Raw genomic sequence first — 21,018 nt, 5'->3', positions numbered from 1 at the left:
GGAGTTCCCCTTTTATTCTTTTGCTGCTGATTTCAGATCCGCTCTCTACAGCGTAGACTCCATTTTCAAAATAAGTTTGCCAAGCCTGTTTTCTTAGTGTTTTTATTATTCATCTCATTCACAAAAATGTTCTAGAAATCACCTGTAGGAAGAGGTTGCTAAGCCCAGTACAAGCTGTTTTACACTTACTTAATTATATTGTGGAATTTAGACTAAATTACTCTGGTTTTGCGCTCTCTCTCTCTCTCTCTCTCCACTTTAATTTGAATTATGGACAGAATTAGTTTCTAAATGTCGCCTCATTGACAGAACTGTTTCTGTGATTCAAAGTGTAGTATGTATTTAGTAGCTCCTTTTTTGAATAAACAAAACTCTCCCCTGACTGAGCAGTTAAGGAAACAGGCATGTGACACCTTGGTAGCAATTTGTTGTAAGGACAAGGATTTCATTTAGTGCTGTCCTGATAGTTTGCAGTGCTGAATCTGTGGTGATGCCTTCTCTGTTCCTCCTTCGCCTCCTCCTCCCAGCTGTCATGCCCAGCTCATGCAGAGAGGGTAGGTAGAGCCAGGCTCTGTGAAGGTGGACAAATGTGTTTCTGAACTCTTTAGTCTCTGTCATCTTCCTCATGTTAGCACAATTGCAATGGTGTCTCTGCCAGGGTCGCTCAGAAAGGTACCTGTTGGTTGCCCTGGGTAGGAAGAGAACGATGAGTTTGTTTACTTGTGCCACAGAGCGTGGAAACAGTGTTGGGATAAATTTAACTTTTTGATGCCGGCAGCTACTCAAATATCATTTATATACACCAAGTAAGGTTGGAAAAATCACATATTAAAAAGTTTTCCTGGTGAGACTTCTTTGTATTTTGCCTCTATGGGGAAAGGATGTTAAGAACAGCTGGGTCCTTCACTGTTTCAAGGACCTCATTTTTCATCTTTGACAAAGCTAACACACAAATATTTTTGTTGAACTAATTTTTTCTGTTGTTTTTTTAAATTTTGTGGGAATGTTGATGCTTGTTTCATGTTTTGCTTTCCTCATCAATACTGGCACATTACCTAAATGTTTTTGAAGCCAGCTTCATCATAAATCACTCTTTATGCTCAAAGCAAAAGGTTTTATTATCCCTGTATAATGGAATGACAATATTCTACTTAATGGCTGAAAGAGCCAGCCTTTTGCTAGGGGTGAACCTCATTCTGTACTTACTTTTTTCACCTTAGAGAATGAGCCTCTATAACTTCTGTTTTTTCATTAATGGCAACTGTTTCTATACAGCAGAAACAAATTTATGGGGTTGGTGATTTCTTGGAGCTCTTGAAAAAATTTCATACCTTGCTTCTTGCCTTTTTTTTTTTTTTTTTTTGTTAAAACAGTGCTTCTACCATTCACAAAATAACTTGCAAAATATATACTGCAAGCAGCTTGCTTTCTAACCAGCCTCATTTTCTCTTAAATCTGTAATTCTGATTTAATGTCCTGAATGAATGCAGATCACATCAAACATATTCTGCTTTACATTACTGTTGTGCATTTGAAACAGCGGTGGTGAATTTCTTTTCCCATCTACCACATATCACCACTGAAAGTTTTGCTTCTTTTTAAATGACTTTGTTACTTTTACAGGGCATAAGCAAAAATTACAACCTGTTCTATACATAGAGTTAAAAACAAGAATTTGGATGTCTGATTTTTGTCTGTAAAGAATTTCAGGCTCGTGTTTGATGCTTTGTTCTGAAAAGGAATCATACAAGGTATATTACTTCATTTTCTGTATGTGTAATGTGTTGCATCTCTATTTGGCTGGTATTTTCTTTCTTACTTGTATGGGAATAATGAGGGGATGTTTTTGTGACATTTGACCAAAGACAGTACAGAAAGAGTTTTCTATATAAGAAAAAACATTTTTAATGAAACACGGTTTTCAGGCTCTGAACAAGGCCTTTAGTGTTTTCCATGTGAGATGGGACTGCCTTGATCATACAGTCTCATTTCAGTTGTTTTAAATTTGAATTGATGTGAATTCCTGGTTTAGGAACTGTGTAATTTTTGCCATTCGCTTAATGAATGTTTTAAATCTCAAGGACAATGAATAGGAATGTGGTATTTATTTTTCATAAATCTAAATAAATGTATTGTTGCCATCTTTGCTGACAGACATTTCTATAGCAAAAAAATAGGGTGACTTTTTCAATGCAGCTAGGCATTGCGGAACACTCACAACCTTCCTAAAGTTAAAACGCATTCAGCCTCTTATCTAACAAACACCTAAGTGCATTACACAAATGGATAGATTTATTTTAACTTAAGGAAATGGAGCTGCTAAGTAGCTTCATCCTGATATGAAGAAATGACTAGTATTTAGGCAATTCCATTTCTGTCTCCATCATTTGGATATTAAACTTGACACTCAGCTTGTCATCCGTCATGTCCAGCAGAGAGTCAAAGGAAGCCTCCCTGCACTTGTCAGTCAGCAGACTCTGAGTCAGCATGCATAATACACAAATAGTTGCTGACTTTTTTTAACCCATTACACTAAGAACAAACACAAAGCAGAAGGATGAAGTTCCTCATTTAGTCTTCACTACTACACATACTTTATGTGCTTGGACTTAACGAGGTGGTAATACACCACTTTCCCTAATTGTGGAAAATGTGGTTAAGACTACCTAACAGCAAATCCTTGGGAGAGGAATGCAGCCATAGTTGGATCATCCAGGCAAATTGCTTAGCACCAGAACAGACTGTAAGAAAGAGCGATAACATAAGCTTCTCCTCTTCCAGACCAGATGAGACATTCCACATTGAGAGGGGCTCCCCTCTGATAGAACTGCCATAGCAAAACCCTGGAACTTGCACTGCTTCTCAATACCCAAATGTATTGTATTACTTCTAACAAAAAAGAAAATGACTCCTAGGTTTTTTACTAAGTCGAAAGCTTAATTAGAAATGTTTTGGGAGAATATCGGAAATTTTTGTTGAAAAACAGTATATCTGAAACTTCCAAATCTCACTCAAAAGAGGGAGATTACTGATGGCTGTGCAGTACTTACTCTCTCTTACAGCCAAGGACTCACTAAATTCAGTATGTTTTATGCAGCAAATTGGGAGACTGGAACAGAAATCTTGATGATCCTTGAAAGGAAAAATAAACCAACATTTTTACATATATCTTGTAAGTTTTCTAGTTAAAATTCTGTGGTGTTTTTCAACAAAAACATCTTTGTGAATAAAGCGGGGGGGAAGAGGGGAGATTGCCTCTCCTGACATCTTTTTGACTAAACTTTGTTTATTCATCAACTTGACCTAATGTGAAAAAACCAAAAATTCAGCAAATCGCTTAGCCTGATTTCCATAAATGTTGTCTAAGGAAAGGCAGCTCATTTGCATGCTGATCTTCTTTTTCATTCTGCTCTCTTGCTACAAAACCCTGAATAATACCACAAGCTGCATGTTCTTTGTCTTGTTGAAGTCCAGACCACTGCCTTTCTTGAGGATTGTCAGATATAACAAGGGTTAAAGCATTATTTCAGTAATATACAGCTTTTTATATTCAAAAGCTGTAGTGCAAATGGATATGCTTGTTCTTTATTAATTACGCCAGCACTTGGTAAAGAGCTGATCAGAAAGATTTGCACTGCTGCTCTTCTCAGAAAAGATTCAAATAACTTCTTCGGACAAATTGTTACCCACAAATTGTTACGTGTAGTAATAGGGAATGCTCTTGCATTTGAAGCAGAATACAGGACAAGATGACTAATTGTGTTGATAGAGTGGCATAATGCTTACCATAAAATAATGACTCCCAAGAACACCAGGGAGCGCGCTAATTGGGGGAGTGATGAATCTTTATAAAATCAGACACAAAAAGCAAACAACTTTTTTTTCTTACATTAACAAATTAACGCAACACAATAGACCTTAATGCATTTTTGTTGCATTTCCTCAGAAATCTTTCTATATTGTGCTTGTATATGGAGATTAGAACAGCAGGTTCTGTTTTCATAACTTTCTACCAAACCATAGCAATATCAAAATCAAAAGTCAGTAAGGGTATTTGGGCCTCAGTACCCTGATGCTTTCCAAATCTGTTATTTTCATATAAATACATCTCTTACCCTGCAAATTAGATTAGAATCTGATCCTGGTTTTGAACAGCAAGTTTCAAATGAGGAGGTAATTTTATCTCATTTATTAGGGAATAAAAGAGTATTTTCTGTTACAATTGTATGTAGTGTGGAAGAGTAAAACCCCAGTAGATTTTGGAGTTTACCTCCCAGAAACTGTAGCCATCTCAGCCCCTGGAAAACATTAAATCGATTCTAAATCTGTGAATTGTAGATTATTCTTGAGTTAATAGTTCAATTAAAAAAATAGGATATCAGACTATGCAAGTTGGATGTTTACCTCACTGAGAAGCAAATCATCAGTAAAGAAAACAAACAAGTTAGTCTTATTTTCTTCAAAGTACTCTCAATAGTATATAAAAGCTTGTTTCCAATACTGAGTTGGGAGTTGATTGCCATGACAATAGTAGTTATTTTCATGTTGTGGAACACAAAATGGAAAGAAAAAGTGTTAAAATGTAGAAGGGAGAACAACTGGTGGCATGCTCGGGGTCAGAAGTGGTATACCATGAAAGGAGGATAGTTAGGGCTAGGAGATGGCCCATAAAATAACAGCTCCTGGTGTTCACTTGTTGTCCTGGCTGCTGTATCTACTGTATCTTCCATTTCCAGTGATTGCTGTATGGTTAGACGTGCTCTTCAGCACTAGCTGGGCAACCAGTGGTTTGCTGCAGCCGGGCCCCTCATGTAATGAGTTAGGTGCTAAGATGTTGCTAGTGGTTTTGTTTGGACAATCTGTCTTATCTGCAAAGGGACGTTGTTTTGGAGTAAAGCCAGAAAGTTGTTGGGTTCTCTCTTCTTCCTCTGTTTTCTTTTTCCATGTTGGTCCCTTAATTCTCATTTGTAAGCCATAAAAAAGACAGCTGCTTCTCCACTGCGGTAATATGTGTGAACTCCGCTTTGCTTTGTTTATAGCAGGTGTCAAAACTAATTGCTTTGGGCAGCCTAATCCCACCTCATCAAAATGGGATTGATTGCTACTTAGTAGCATCACTTGCAAGGTGATGTCTACAAATCTGTTTATGTTGACATACCTGTGGAAAGTGACTGTTTCATCTTATCCAAAACCACAGTTGATTCACTGCTGCCTTCTCTTTGTTTCTTGATTAATAGTCACATATTGTGAATTTCTGTGTTGTGCAGGTTAAAAAATGTGTGAAAGAAGGATAATCTTTATGGTGTTTGTACAGTGCATTAAAATACAGTGTCTGGATCCTTGCTTGAACTACCAGGTGCCCATATCTCAAAAATGGTAGGCATTTAGTTGATAGAAAACTTAGCTGCTTTTAGCCCGACTGCTGTCCTTGATAGAAGGTATAAATATTGTAGGTGGTTTGAGTACTCCAATGCACAGAACTTGTTTGTGGCTGGCTCTTAAACACTGTAGCAGCAGATGTGCTGGAATACTATTAATACTAAAGAAATAGATTGGAAAACCAGTGAAAAAAAGTCACAAGTCATAAGAGTCATTATGAAAGTGATCTCCCATCAAGCCCTCTGTTACTGGACCTGATGTTACTTTGAAAATCAGAATAATCCATTTCTTAGCTCCAAGTTCTACATTTAATTGGTCTAATAAACATTCTGCCTTGCACTGGAGGTTTCAGATTTAGCTGGTTTTGTTAGCTGGTTTTAATATTCATCTGTACAGGGCCTTAGCTGCCTGGGTCTTATCTAAAATAAAAGATGCTACATTTAGGAGGATGTGGCTAATTTTCTCATATTCATAATGTTTCATGGAAGAACATTCCTTTGATTTGGTAAGAGTGGTTGCAAAACTGAGGACCAGATTTCTTAATTTAAACTGAGGGAGAAAGATTCTCTGTTCTTAATCCACGGGCTCCCTCTGCTGGCCTGGGTGGCGTTTGGCACCAGGAGCGTGATAGTACAGAAGACAAGTGAAAGTTACTTGCAAATTGATTTAATCATGACGTAGCGTCAGTGGTGTCTCCTAACTACTACTACTTCTTAATTAATCAGAGAATTGTGCTCTCCCTAATAGGAATAATTAAATGAATATGAGTGTTGTGATGAATCAAGGTTGCAGGGCCAGGTTTATCTTATTCAAATCCTAATTAGAATGTCTTTCACATGGACTGAAAGCAACATCCTACAAACAATATTTACAAATAAATTCAGTGAATTTGCATATCCAAATAACCACATGAACATATGCTGTCTAGTGGCACCGATACTGTCATCTTTGTTCCTGTGACACCTTGATGCTCTGCTTTCACCTCCTTCTGGTCATACTAAATGGACTATTTGCTTATTGTATTGATAGTGAAAAAGGTGATTGCATTAATACTCTTAGACAAAGAGACACTTCAGTAATACAAATTACTTAACAAACTTGAGGCCCTAGAGTCATAAAGCACACCTTTAGGTAAGAATTGTATCTATTTAAGAAGTCACTTACTTTTGCTTCAAGTTTTTAAGGCAGTTTCTAAATTTTATGAAATAAATTTCTGGGAGAGTTGAAGATAATGGTTTTGGTTTTTAGCTCCCTGGTCTTGCTTCTGAGAATTTTTTTAACCTTGAATATATTGACAGGAACGAATGTTTACGTCGCTTAAGAAGTACAATAAATATTCTAGAGTGGTCCTTCCTTTAATGGTCTTAATGCATATAGATATTGCAGATACAATTTAGAAAGAAATCCCTTCAGCTCCAGATAATTGGGAATAGATGTCTTGTAGGCTGCCCTGAAGTGTCACAAACCTTTGCATACTTGGACCAAATATTTTCACATTAACTTTGTGCTTGTTTTGTGCTGGTGTAAGTGGCCTCAAGATAAAGAAGTCTAAAATACTTTTTTCAGAAGATCTGCCGTGCTGGTCGGGGCAGGACTGACATTTATACATTTATGACAGTGTGAAACAAGCACCAGACTTGTGCAAAATGCTTTCACTTTAGCATATCAGCTTTTTATTCCAGGGCCTGAGCTTATAACAAGTATTGAAAATAGTTTCTGGCATTCATGTTAGAAACTGGGTGTCAGTTTGTAAGAAGGAAGATCTCACTAGTGAAATACCAAATTCCACAGCTCATTCAGAAATCAATTTGTAGAGCTGCTGCTTTACGTGTTCCTCTGCTTCACTTAAAGCAAGCATTGACAGTTGTTTCATGAAGCAAAAACAGGTTTGGGAGAAATAATTATAGCAGTTCTCTAAATTTATTTGTGCTGAAGATGTGGAGGGTGAACTTTTTGTGTCAGCGGAGAATACAAGATGCATGTGAGAAGTGTTAAATACTTTCTTCCTGAAAGTTGGTATGACTTGCACTACAAGAAGGAGGACAGTTGAAGTGAACAGAAAGCAAGCACAGTGCATAAATCAATGAAGTCTGCATTTCCTAAGAATTTACTATTTTTATGTGTACTGCATCCACTTGAAATGACAACTATTAATTGTACGTTCTTGTTCATACAGTGTTCTTGGTTATCTGCTTTACCATCTGTGCAAATCTTCTAGCATCAATTAGCTATCTGTTCATCTTATTTAAATTTACAGGGACTGAATTTATTTTTGAGCTAAAATAACTAGCCTCTGTCATACCATCACTCTGAGATATGCAGGTAGCTCGACACTTGTCAGTGGAAAGTAGCTTTAACGTGAGTTGGTTAAATAGGCAACCTGACAGGAACACAGCACCATTACGTGTGTTACTGACTGCACTGGTACCTCAAACCCATGGTAATAATTTAACTTTTTTACCATCTTTCTCCCCTTGTCCCCTCCTGAAATTAAACCTGATTAAATTTTAGATTTTAAAGTACATTGAGCTTACAGTGAGGAGTGGGTTTATGCAATGCTTTGACTTAAGTCATTTCCATTAAAGTAATGTGTGGGTTCTTGTTTTGTTTTCTTTTCTTGTTGTGCATAGGTACTTGGAACACCAAATGAAGATACATGGCCTGGAGTCCACTCTTTACCCCATTTCAAACCAGGTAGGTCAAAGTACCAAGTTCATCGAAGTTCTCTTCCTGGAAGTAAAGGACATGGATAATTACATCCCCACCCACAAGCTTCAAAATGACGTGATACATGGTGCAGGAACCATAATGTACTTTTCCTAGCTGCTTACTTTTTATTGTGCTCGGGGTGGGTGGTTTTCCTTTTGTTTAATGTCTTTGCTTTCTTTTGCATTTTCTTCTATTAATTACAGCATGATCCCTCTTCTGCTTGCATTCTGTAGCCACTGAGTGTCATACCTTTCAGATTGCTGATAGGCTAATTCCTGATCAACATTGCTTTTCCACAGACCACCCTGAGCTTTGAGGAATACTAAAGAAAACTAAAGAGTAGAGAAAAGACTTTGTGAAAGCTGAAGTTACTACCAAATTGTCTCTTAGTACCTTTGTACAAAGTTTCAATTTTTTTAATGGGTGTTGTACTTGAAATTGTCATAAAATTGTCATAGTCTACAATCATTCTTGAAAAATTGTTTTACCATCTGATACCTTTGTGTGAGAGGGAGCAGTTTGTTCCCCAGAGACTAGAGGTACTTGGTCTGCTTCATTATGCTATATATAATGGGTGATCAGGCCCAGTCAACATGGGTTTACAAAAGGCAGATCTTGCCAAACTAACCTGATCACCTTCTATGACAAAATCACTCAACTACTGGATGAGGGAAAGGCTGTGGATGTAGTCTTCTTGGACTTCAGTAAAGCCTTTGACACAGTTTCTCACAGCATTCTGCTGCAGAAACTGTCAGCCTCTGGCCTGGACAGGCGCACACTCTCCTGGGTTGAAAACTGGTTGGATGGCCGGGCCCAGAGAGTGGTGGTCAATGGAGTTAACTCTAGCTGGAGGCCAGTCACAAGTGGAGTTCCTCAGGGCTCAGTACTGGGTCCAGCTCTGTTCAATGTCTTTATCAATGACCTGGATGAAGGCATCGAGTGCACCCTTAGCAAGTTTGCAGATGACACTAAGCTGGGAGGAAGTGTCGACCTGCTGGAGGGTAGGGAGGCTCTGCAAAGGGATCTGAACAGGCTGGACTGCTGGGCCGAGACCAATGGGATGAGGTTTAACAAGGCCAAATGCCGGGTCCTGCACTTGGGGCACAACAACCCTATGCAGCGCTACAGACTGGGGGAAGAATGGCTGGAGAGCTGCACAGAAGAGAAGGACCTGGGGGTGCTGGTTGACAGCCGACTGAACATGAGCCAGCAGTGTGCCCAGGTGGCCAAGAAGGCCAACGGCATCTTGGCTTGTATCAGAAATGGGGTCACCAGCAGGTCCAGGGAGGTTATTCTCCCTCTGTACTCAGCACTGGTGAGACCGCATCTCGAGTACTGTGTTCAGTTCTGGGCCCCTCACCACAAGAAGGATGTTGAGGCTCTGGAGCGTGTCCAGAGAAGAGCAACAAAGCTGGTGAGGGGGCTGGAGAACAAGTCTTATGAGGAGCGGCTGAGAGAGCTGGGGTTGTTTAGCCTGGAGAAGAGGAGGCTGAGGGGAGACCTTATTACTCTCTACAACTACCTGAAAGGAGGTTGTGGAGAGGAGGGAGCTGGCCTCTTCTCCCGAGTGACAGGGGACAGGACTAGAGGGAATGGCCTGAAGCTCCGTCAGGGGAGGTTCAGGTTGGATATCAGAAAAAAATTCTTCACAGTAAGAGTCATTGGGTACTGGAACAGGCTGCCCAGGGAGGTGGTCGAGTCGCCTTCCCTGGAGGTGTTTAAGGAACGGGTGGATGAAGTACTTAGGGACATGGTTTAGGGAGTGTTAGGAATGGTTGGACTCGATGATCCAATGGGTCCTTTCCAACCTTGTGATTCTGTGATTCTGTATGTGTGTATGTGTGTGTGTGTATATATATATATGTAATACATATATAGTTTTATGAACTTTTGCATGGCGATCTTAGAAGTAGTGATTTTTAAATATGCCAAACAAGTGAGTGAGTAGGAGACATGTTGACTGGTGGAGGTGGTGAAATACTGGGACTGATTGTCCAGGGAGGTTTGACGTCTCCATCCTGTTCAAAACCTGACAAGACAGGACCTGAGCAGCCAGAACTTGTTGGACCTGCTGTGAGTGGGTCTGGACTGGATGGTAAAGAAAAGGTTACTAGATGCTTTCAGATGAAGCACTTAATTGCCTCTCAGTATATTTTACTAGGATGAGTATTTAGTTTATGACTAAAGTCTGGACGTGAGTGACACAGTTCACCCAAGAACACAAGTTCACATATTTTTGTCCTTGCAGGTCTAAAGACTCTCAGTAAACTCCTGGTTCTCCTTTGCTGAAGATGATAGTTCTGTCAACTTTTCTCATAAACTCCCACAACACGGCATTGTATGTAATTTAAACCTAATTTCCGAGTCATGTTGTATGTTGGACATAAAGAAGAAGATTCCCTTTTCATTCCAGCCCATCTTATCTGTCAGATGTGCAGGATTATAGTGGCTTCTTTGGGGCAGCAAAGAAGCAGGAGATGTGGCAGTGGAATTGAAAAGGACAAAGAGGTCTGGGCAGCTCTCAAAATAAGAGATAGAGAAACATACTGTAGGACTTACTCTGATAGTAACACAAAACCTTGAGAAAAGGGATAGCATGCAGCTTTCTTGCACATTGCTTGTCAGTCACTGTCCTAGTGCTATCTTAGTGCTGTATAGTGAAGTCACTCTCTAGTGCTCTCTAGTGAGTTAGTAGGACTTTAACATTAAAGTACAATTTTTCACTGAAATACTAAGAATACTACAGTGTTCTTCCCTAAATCAGTGTGTCATTAAGTTTAAAAGTTTTTGTGGTTCTCATTTTTGGTATTGATTAAAAGGTGAGCATATACTGAGAATCCTTACAGAAATACAGTGATTTTTAACAGCGGTCCAAAGACATTGTTTTTATCCAAGAACAGTGAAGAGAAAGAGATATCCTGGAGATATCAGTGAGTGCTCTTTGGATTTGTTCTTGGTTTTATTCTTCTGTGTGATACAGAAAAGTTTTGAACAGTAGATGGCAGCCAAGAAATTTCCTGGTCTCATTTTTCTGTTTGGCTTCCAAGTGTATTAAAGGATGTGGGTTTATTACCGCAGAAGAACATCAGGAAATAAATCCACAATAGGAAGTTCATTAAATCTAGCTTTTATACAGACATTGTGTTAGGGTTACTTTTATTTTCTCCATCGCATACTATGGATTTTTATGAATACACAATATTTATACAAATTCAGAATGGTGACAGGAAGGAAAGATACCTCCAAGACAGAAAATGGTCACTTGGTATTTTTACATTTTCTGCAAGGTGTGGTCATTGTTCTCTCAGATCCTTTCCAAATCTATGAATTATGTAGATTTGCAGGTCAGTAATTACTGTTCATGCTGGCAATTATTTACTCTTTATAGGCCCATTAATACAGGAGCACTGAGCTCCTTAATTCTCGTACCTTGTGGAGGTCTGAGAACACTCTGAGAAAAAAACCCTCTTCTGTACACGTACTGTGTTCTGCAATACCTTTGTACCACCTTCTATCCTTCATGGCCTTCGTAAAAGGATATTTTTTTTTTTCTTATGGTTCCTTATTTGCTGATTTTAGAAATTACATAATCTAACTGGACAACCAAAACTTGGCTTATGTACCCCAAAACTGAGTAACTGGACTTGATGCTGATAAAGTGTGGAATGATTAGAGCAGCAAACCACATCACCTCTGGGATCATACTGGTCTACTAGCATCTAAAGCATGCTCTGCACAAAGTGCTCTGACCTATGAGATGGGCTAGAATGACACTATTTGCTCATGCTGTTAGGGTCATTGGAGCTATTTGGTTATGGATATCAGGTTCTCTGTTGCTTCTTTGAAAGACGCTTTCCTTCATGCCATTCTATGCACAGAAGGTTTCTGGCTATGGCAAGGCTGCATTGTCCCCTTCCACAGATGCTCAGCCAGCCGTGCTCTCCTCCCTATTGGTCTGAAATCATTGTTACATTCTAGAGAAAATTTCCTCAGTGTATAGGACTGAAAGACTTTTCTTTCTCTACTGCCTTCTTTGGAGCATGCATTAGTGCATTAATAATATATTTAAGATGACTTAGTCTTTTCATTTCCTTAGCAGAAGAATGTAGGAGGGAACCTGACAAGTCTTGCCAAATCTGAACTAATTCTGTTATTTTTTAAGATTTGTGAAATTACCACATTTAAATGCAGATGACATGGTGTTAAGTAACTCCTATGCTTTCCATGTCTTTGTGAGTTTTAAGACTGATAGCTGCAAACAGTAAGTTTGATAAATTGAGAAGTGCCGAGGACACTGGTGATGAGGATATCAACCTCCACTCAGGCAGGGTTTTGATACTGTAAACTGAGTTGTGCAAGCATAAAACAACAGAATTTGAACAGAAAGTATCAGTGGTAAATAGTTACTATAGTTAAAAAAATGCTGGGAACATTAAATGCCTGTGGAGTTGGGAAGATTATTGAGAGTAGACACAAAATTTCATTGTATTTCTTGTTTGCATACAGAGTTATATAACTTAATTTTCATGCTGTGATTTGATAGGGTACAGTCCTGTGCTGCAGGGAGCTACTCACAGTTTACTAGGAGGAACATGTCTGAAAACCTGGCGTTAGTCTCTTCTGCACTAGAGTGGCCAAGGGTCTGATTATTATGGAAAGCAACTAAGCAGTGGTGATCTGTGACATCTTAATATGCAGGAACATTTCTGAGACTGAATAAGAAATGTGTTCCTAAGGCTAGCTGTGGGTGGCTCTGCATCATCTAAACTCCTCACCTCAGTGATTTTAATAGCCTGTAATTGTGAAAATAAAATGGTCATGATTTGTTTTGCCATTTAAAAAGTTAGAAAACAATTTGTATTTTATCTGCCTGCTTTGAGATCTTTGATTGCTTCCTATCTTACAGATACTGTCGGTAACATGGGAGATATTTAAAACTAAAAATTAGCCTGATATTTGAGCTTTCTCTGTGCCTCAGCCTCGGTCCTCTCAGTTTGTGTTTGCACCTGCGCACACAGACATACATGCACGCATGTCCTGCTTAGTACATTAATAAGGATAATCTGAATAATGAATTTGAAAATCGTGGGTACTTCAGAAGTATTTCAGTAACTTCGGGTTACCTTTGGGTTTCACTTTGAAGCTGTTACGACTGCTGCAATCTCAAGTGGCTCTTCCTGTACTCGGGCATCACCAAAGAGAGTCAGCTATTCAGGATCCCTGTGAAAATAAATTATCTGCCCTCAAATATGAAGCCAATTTGATGAAATTGTGAAAAAGTGTTAGTTGCTATTTCAATAAAATCTTGAGGTTTCATTCAGCTTAGAAGCCCCATGTTACAGGTTATTGGATAGAGACATTGTAAATGATGGACATGGCCCTCTGACACGTGACTTGGAGAACGTTTTCACTATTTGTTCTTTTGTTACAATACTTTAAGAAATATAAGATTTGCTGCACTAAAACAGATCCAACCACTCATCTTATCACTGGACTAGTGTCTCCAAGAATGAAAGTAGGCAGCTGCTGTGTCTCTTCTGCATGACTGGAGATGAAGCAGTATTCCAAAACAAGCTGCTTCCGTACCAGTCTTGTGTCTGAGTCTTCCTGATTTTTGTGTATTATTCATTCTATAGTCATTAAATATCCCATTTTCCTTCATCTAGAGTCTTATTTTCTTTTCTTCTCCAGCCGTTTCTCCAGGATGCAGAGTCCTGTCTATCTAGTTGAGTAAGATAAGCCTTTTAATCAGCATATACACTTAAGTCAAGTTTTCACTTTTCCTGCATTCTCAGTTAGTCTTTGGGACTGATGCTGCATAACCTCCATCCTAAGAAGTTAAACAGAGATTTATCAGAAGGTACTGTCAGTGAGCAGAATGGGAAAAGGTAAGATTTGGTCACAATGGAAGATAAAGTGACCATGAAGAGATGGTAACAGTCAAGGAGAAGTAGTAACTTGTTAGAAAGGTGGAGAAAATGTGAGAGTGCTTTGTAGTGCTTCATTAGTTTCCTTACAATACTCTTTCTAGGTGAAAGTAAGTTAAATATTTATTCTTGGGCTGTTGATGTAGGAGCCTGAACTTCACTGTGTTGAACAGATAATCAGATATAATATAAACAAATAAACCTGAAATGATGCCTCTTTGAGACAATGGATCATCTATTGAGCATTGATTTTTAAAAGAGAATCCCTAAAGTCAGGGTGAAAAGAGTTAAGAGAAAGAGAATCTCCTTAAGAAGAAAGTGGAAGACAAAAAGAAACTAGAGCGAGAAAACAGCATTCATAGGAAATACTGCATAGCACGGAGTCTGCTAGACACTGAAAGATAGTTCATGAATTTATTTATGAACTCCCAAGTCTGTGACTGACAAAACCACTGCAGAGCTGGTGTTCTGAGTCACAAACTCTGCTTCCCAGGTGATCAATAAATATAGATTTGGGTTAGAAATATGATCTGCCTACCTCTATCTTAATAGGTGATCGTTAGCCAAGTTTTTTCAAAGGATTAAATGTTCATTTAGAGAAGAGCTGGGCTGAGAGACTAAACTCCTTTGGCACAAACACATGGAAATACTCTATATGAGGACATATGGCTTTTCAAGCTTCCCTAACAGTTTTTCCTATAGAGTTTCACTGAAGCCTGTCAACGATTCATTGCGTGCTGAGTCAATATCTTGTTTGTTTATGTCTAGGTTGATGCCAGGAAATGTTTCTAGGTGGTGTGGGACTCTCTGTTGTTAAACTGTTAGAGCAGCGTCTGACAGGGCCTTAGCTTATGATAACTAGCACTTCCGGCAATTAATTCCTTGGCATGGTTTGAGGGTTACTGTAGTCTAGGGTCAGCTCCCCGTAAGAAGAAGGAATTCCCACCTACTGTTTTTGAGGATGGAGGTGGAAGTGCGCTGCAGTGGTACAGACACAGGATGGTGATGAGGTCTCAGCCAGACAACAGTCCTGAGGTCATTTACATTACTGGTGTAGGTGTAGTCTTCAGGAATTTGATTACTTGAAGAAAGGAGAGAGGGATCTGTAAAGGAGCTATAATGTCAGGGTTTTTTCCCCTCTGTACTTTAATTTCAGCAAAATGTTAATATCTGATGTTTTCTCAGGTCTCTGGTATCCACAACCCAAGGGAAGCGGATTTGTCAATGTTTTCACCGTACTTTAAACAAAATTCCTTGGAACTGAAAAATTGAAGTGACTACTATATATAGGCAAGGGAGCCAGAGTGAGCACTGCTGAAAGATGGAACCATTTAATATAAAACTCCAGTGCTTTAGACAATGCTGGCAATTAAAATGACATTTTCTACTAATGCTTAGTAGGGTTTTCTGAAAACAGCATCTGTCTTTCATCTTTACACAGCCTGTGCTCTGCTAAAGAAGGTGTTATTGAAAAGGAGGAGAGGAGAAAGGGACAGAGATGGGGAGTGGGGAGTTAAAGTAATTTTTCTCAAGACGTTTGGCATACAAAAAAGCGAAACTTAACTCATGATTTGATAGAACTCCAGTTGTGATTGAACTTTGTTAAAAACTCTAATTGCACATTAGTGCTGCAAATAGTGCTTAAAAATATGCTTGTCAGCATCTTTGCTTGTCTTTATATCTTTAGCTAACATAATTTAATATTATATATATATTAATATATAATTTAAATATATTTAGGATTGAATATTTAATAAAAATAGCATATGAGTCTTTCATATCACAATAAAGTGTTAGTCACTTTAGACTTTAAATATAAAGAAAACCCTATTTAAAAAATCATGCATTAGACTTTTCAAATATTAATTATGGTGATGTTTAAACATTTGCATTTAAGCTAATCACATTCACTTTAAATAGAGAAGGACATTAATCAAGGAATGCATATTAGCTGGTATATTTTGATTAACAACGTAAAAAATGCCTTGAAGTCAAACTGCATCTTAAGTTCTTTGGTTTAGACTAGAAGCTGATTATCAATAGTGCAAAAAAAGAGCTAAAAATAAAATGTAGTCTGCTTCTAATTCCTTATGTAGCTTTTCTTGCCTATTGTAGGTCCTTTCAAGGCAAATATGGCAAAATTATAATAGTTCATGTGTTTTTCTGACTGATAAAAGAGAAAAAACACTCATCTTGTTTTATGTTACTTAAAATGCAAGTGCTTGTTTTTTCAATTCTCACAGCAGACCAGTAGTTCTTTTGGTGGTCTGCTAATAAGCTCACTAGTGAGTTCTGCTGAAATTTGCTTCTGTTTGAACCTGCCCTTGATGCAGGGCTGTCACATGGAGTGTGTTTATCAGACAGATGATGATGTTTGCAATGGAGAGCATGTAGGTATGCGTGTGGACACACAAGTAAGTATGCATATATAACCATTTTGCTGTAAAGCAATTGTCTAAAGGAAATAAGAAATAGAAATACTGTAATTTCTAAGACCACTTAATACAGCTGGGTGTACTGGATGAGCTTTCTGGCACAGGCTTTTTTCCCCCCGAAGCCTTCAAGCTGGATACAAATTTGGAGCAATTGTTTTAAGGTTTTGATGCATGAGGTTTGTCAAATCAGATATCTTAAGAACTATCTTCCCTCTCTTCTGATTGCTCACTTCTGTTTCCATTTTGCTGTTGTTATGCCAAGAAGCTTAATGGATGCTAGTGTTTATGGGGCACAGTTGTAAAAGCTTGCTTGGCATATGAGGCATTGTATAAACTGAAAGGTCTGAAGCAAAGAGCAACTCAAATCCACTGACTGCCAGAAGAACATTTGTGTAACTGCAGTACCCACCATCTCAGTGGATTGTGTTTAGTGTCCCAGCAGAACAGTGAATTGTGGCTCTCAGGCTGGGCTTTTGAAGGTTTAGATGCAATGTTAGCTTACTCCTTTTCTGTGGTCTTTTGAAATCTTCAGATTAAATTATATGCTGCAGGAATATAATTAAAATGGTACCTCTCCCAGTAAGGACTATGAGTACTCTATGTTTGCTCTTATTTATGCAGTCCTTTACACAGCATTTCATTATGAACATGACACTTAATTGATCAACGTTTGGCTAATATGGCCTTCCAGGAAGCAAATGGTAAAAACTTACAGTTGCTGTGGGATTTAAACAAAAACTGAAATATCTTCTTCCTTCTTTTGTTTCACATAATGAAAAGTCATGTTTGGCTAGTGAAATACTGCACCCATGTAAAAAGTCAGGTCTTTATCAGTGAGATAAAGATGGTTGCCACTGAGGATGATGACTGTATATTTGGGATAATGTCCTGAGTTCGAGTGCGATAAAGCCAATTTTCTTTGTCTTCTCATATTGCCTGCCAACAAGAAGTTTAATGGGGAGTGCACATAAAGCTGGGAGGAGACACAGCCGGAACAGGTGACCCAGAGTTGCCAAGGGGGTATTCAGTACCGTGTGGTGTCATGCTCAGCGCATATACTGAGGGAGTTGAGCAGCGGGTGGGGGATCTCTGCTCTGGAACTGGCTGGGCATTGGTTTCTGGGTGGCGAACAATTGCACTGTGCATTGCTCACTTTGTATATTGTTTTATTCTTGTTGCCATTTTTCTCTTTCTTTGCTGTTGTATTAAACTGTCTTTGTCCCAACCCAAGAGTTTTACCTTTTTCTTTCAGATTTTCCTCCCCATCCCACCACATGGAGGGGAAGGAGTGAGCAAGTGACTGCGTGGTACTTATTTGCCAGCTGGGACTAAACCATGACAGATAAAAATGTGGAGGATCAAATTTTGTTTCTGAATTTGTTCCAAAAATATTTGCAAATATTTAAGTGTTTGCTTAAAGGAAATTAAAAATCACACTTTTTACTTTAAGTTTCAGATAACTTTACGGTTTCAGTCTACCAGTGATTTTATTCAAAATAAGCACCACTAATAATAACAAACTGAAAATATCTGAACTCTATTATATATACTCACAATTTGAACTACAAAAATTCAGAATACATGTCAGATCAAATCTTGATCGGTAAACATATAGTTTTTTAGGTTTCTTTTATCTCATTGATGAGAATGAGCAGCTGCCTCAGCAAGACAGTCTGCGTCATATTCTTGACAATGGCTTACATGTGCTAGAGGATTGGTTGTGTGGGTGGATGATGATGTGAGTATCTGCATGAAATTCTCACATGTGCCTGTTCACCTTTGAGTTCTGAGGGAGGTGTATTAAGTTTTCGCTCCATGGGATTTCTTTCACAAGGTTGGACTAAGATTTGTACTGCCTGTGCTGCTGCCCTTCATAATGTAAGACTTCTTGGGGGAGCATTGATAGTAATTGTGCAGAACTTCTAGGATCTTGCATACAGTCAGGATCTACCAACTGATGTTATTTATTTTTATGATTAAATCAATGAAAACATCTGAAAAACAATAGCAAAGCTATATGCTTGAAAATATAAAATGTAATTTCATGTGATTGGCGAGAAACACATATGTATAGCTTTAGATTTGGTTGTATTCAATCCATCTAGCAATAAAGGACAGATGCATTCATACAGACTTGTGAGAGTAGTTCACACTGAAAAGTAATTCAGAAGAAAGCTTGGGGATGTAACTGTGAGACTGAATTCCAATTTTCTGATTAATGGGATGCAAGAACAGATAAAAGCTAGGAGGTTACCTCTTTTTTTGTCTGTGTTGCGACTGCTAGGTCGGTGTTTACTGTAGGTATGTTATATTGTGGTTTCACAGTTCGGTACTTAAAAATCTGGATCACCTTGGAGAGAGACTCGAAGACAAGATTGTTGTAGCTTCTCTATTCTGGCATCTTTGAAATCAAAATCAGCTGGTTTTGTTACTGTGAGTTTTATTCTCTGAAGAAGGATTAGTTCAGGAAAGTACTGAGAGCTGACACATAGACAAGGCTGGGTATAATTACCACAGTCCCATCTAGTTATACTGTAACAAGACTTCAGTTGGAGGCATAACCACAAAATTATGTAGAAAAATGTGAGCTATATTTTATCAATATGTGGTTTCATTCCTTATAGAGAACTTAAAGCGAGGAGACTGTAGTCTGCTTGGAGTAGAGGGGAAAGAGTTGATATTGGTGGTTAGGAAAAGCGTGGTCTGCAGTCACACAGCATATAAAGGGAATTTGAAATTAAGGACTCAAGACTAAAATTTGCCTCTCTATAGAGGAGGTTTCAACTTCTCCATGTTTTCCTTCTACTTTTTCCTAAATATATGGTGAATATGGTGAATAAGGTGCTTATTAAAGAGAGGTTTAGAGCAGAGCAGTAGGCTGAGTAAAGGACGATCCCTTTGAGAAGCTTATTCATGTTGCTTATGCGTGTCTCTTGTAACAGCATTTATGTAACTAGTTCCAGTGTGTCACTTGTCTAGTAAACACTCATCTGATAGCAAAGCAATAGTCAGTTTCTTGCAGAACTGAAACAGATCATTGGACTTTAAGACCTTAAAGCAATTTGGCCAAGTAGTTGACTCTCTGTTTTCCTCCCACAGTAAAAATAGCTTACATTAATTAGAGGGAACCTCTGACAGTACAGTCAAGAAAATATGTTGCATACAATATTTCTGAAGTGTTTTAAGTAGATGATGTAGCTCTTCAGTGATGCTGTGCCAGTTTGAACCAGCTCAGTATCTGACCAAACGTATTGCAGAATGACAGGTAAAATAAAAATGTTTCTTTCCCCAGGTCTAGGTTAGCTTTTCAGCAGTGACTCGAGTCAGTTTGGTTCTCTTTCCACACAGCACTTTTTTGTCGCCTAAATAGATTGATGTGCAAATCTGCACTTTATTAGCTGAACTCCCGTGTGTGTCTTGGGATTGTTGTTATGCAGCTCTGTCTACCTGCATATTATTTTTCAGTCCTTTGTTGTAAATGAATGGACAGTCCTATGACTGGACTATTCACTTATAAAGTATAGAAAGTCTTTATTTTCTTCCAGTTTTTTATGGGTAAGTATCTGCTTGCATAGGTGTTTTTAATGCACATTAGTAAAATTAAATTCAGGGATGAGCTCAGGTCCTGCTAAGGCTGATGCAACTGGGCTACTGATGTTACTGAATCTCAGAATTTTCCTCTGGAGAGCAGAAGCTGACTTTAGTAAACAACAGGTACAATTTGAATTGTAATGTTGCTCTCTCTTGTAAGTTTGAGTCATACTATCAATGCTAATACAATGCTTGAACTACTTACTACAGAACATAGCTTCAGTACCGAGTTTTTATTTGTGTTGCATATTAAAACCTAATCACAGACACTGAGTCTAGTGCAATGTTACCGATACTGAACCATGGCCGAATCTAAGAATGATCCTGATTACTTTGCCTGTTTGATTTAAAGACCTGCCTTGTGGCATTGGCACATATGTAGTTGATGCATGCAATTTTTGATTGAGATAAAAAGAAGTTGGCACTTCCTGTAGTTTTAATCTGGATGCCTCAGGTGTGATAAGTTATTTTGTTGTAGTACGTGCACATGAAGAGTTGTAAGGGAGTCTCTCCACTTGCTGCTTTTGCTAAAAGCGTACTCAGCAACTTCTTCTCACCACCTTCGTTAAACCCTTGAGTTCTGTACTTATTGCATTATTGAGACTTAATAGATAATAGAGAAAAACCTATGCTTCCGTTGTTTATCGTTTTTATAGTATCCAAGCTGCCAGTGCCTAGGATAGCTGACTTTCTCAGTAATTGGAAAGTACTGTAGGACTTCTAATTTGAAAAATCTAGGATAATGTCAGTATAAAATCTAGTATAATGTCAGATTCAATTTAAATACTTCTCAAGTTCACAATAAGTAATATGGTAGTGTTTTCAACGAGACATATCAGAAAGGAATTCCAGCATGTGCACAAAATTGGCAATAAAATGTGTTGTTTGAGGAGCCATGTATTTTCCGTTAGTAAAATGTACCGTATGACCTATAATTTATTTTCTCCAATATACTAATCCTAACAACAAATTAAGAT

The 21,018-nt window shown here is 38.4% G+C and overlaps 1 protein-coding gene across 3 annotated transcripts in view; it reads left to right on the top strand.

Moving 5' to 3' along the window:
- Positions 1 to 21,018, top strand: part of CDK14 (cyclin dependent kinase 14) — a 318,721-nt gene that overhangs the window by 203,831 nt on the left and 93,872 nt on the right. For all 3 annotated transcript variants that reach the window (XM_054059028.1, XM_054059029.1, XM_054059027.1), the window contains one exon: positions 8,010 to 8,073. In XM_054059028.1, the coding sequence (XP_053915003.1) occupies positions 8,010 to 8,073 (64 nt within the window). The remainder of the gene's footprint in view (positions 1 to 8,009; positions 8,074 to 21,018) is intronic.

Source organism: Cuculus canorus, chromosome 2 (genome assembly GCF_017976375.1).
Source record: "Cuculus canorus isolate bCucCan1 chromosome 2, bCucCan1.pri, whole genome shotgun sequence".
NCBI classification, from domain to species: Eukaryota; Metazoa; Chordata; class Aves; order Cuculiformes; family Cuculidae; genus Cuculus; species Cuculus canorus.
This window is presented reverse-complemented; position numbering and strand designations above follow the sequence as displayed.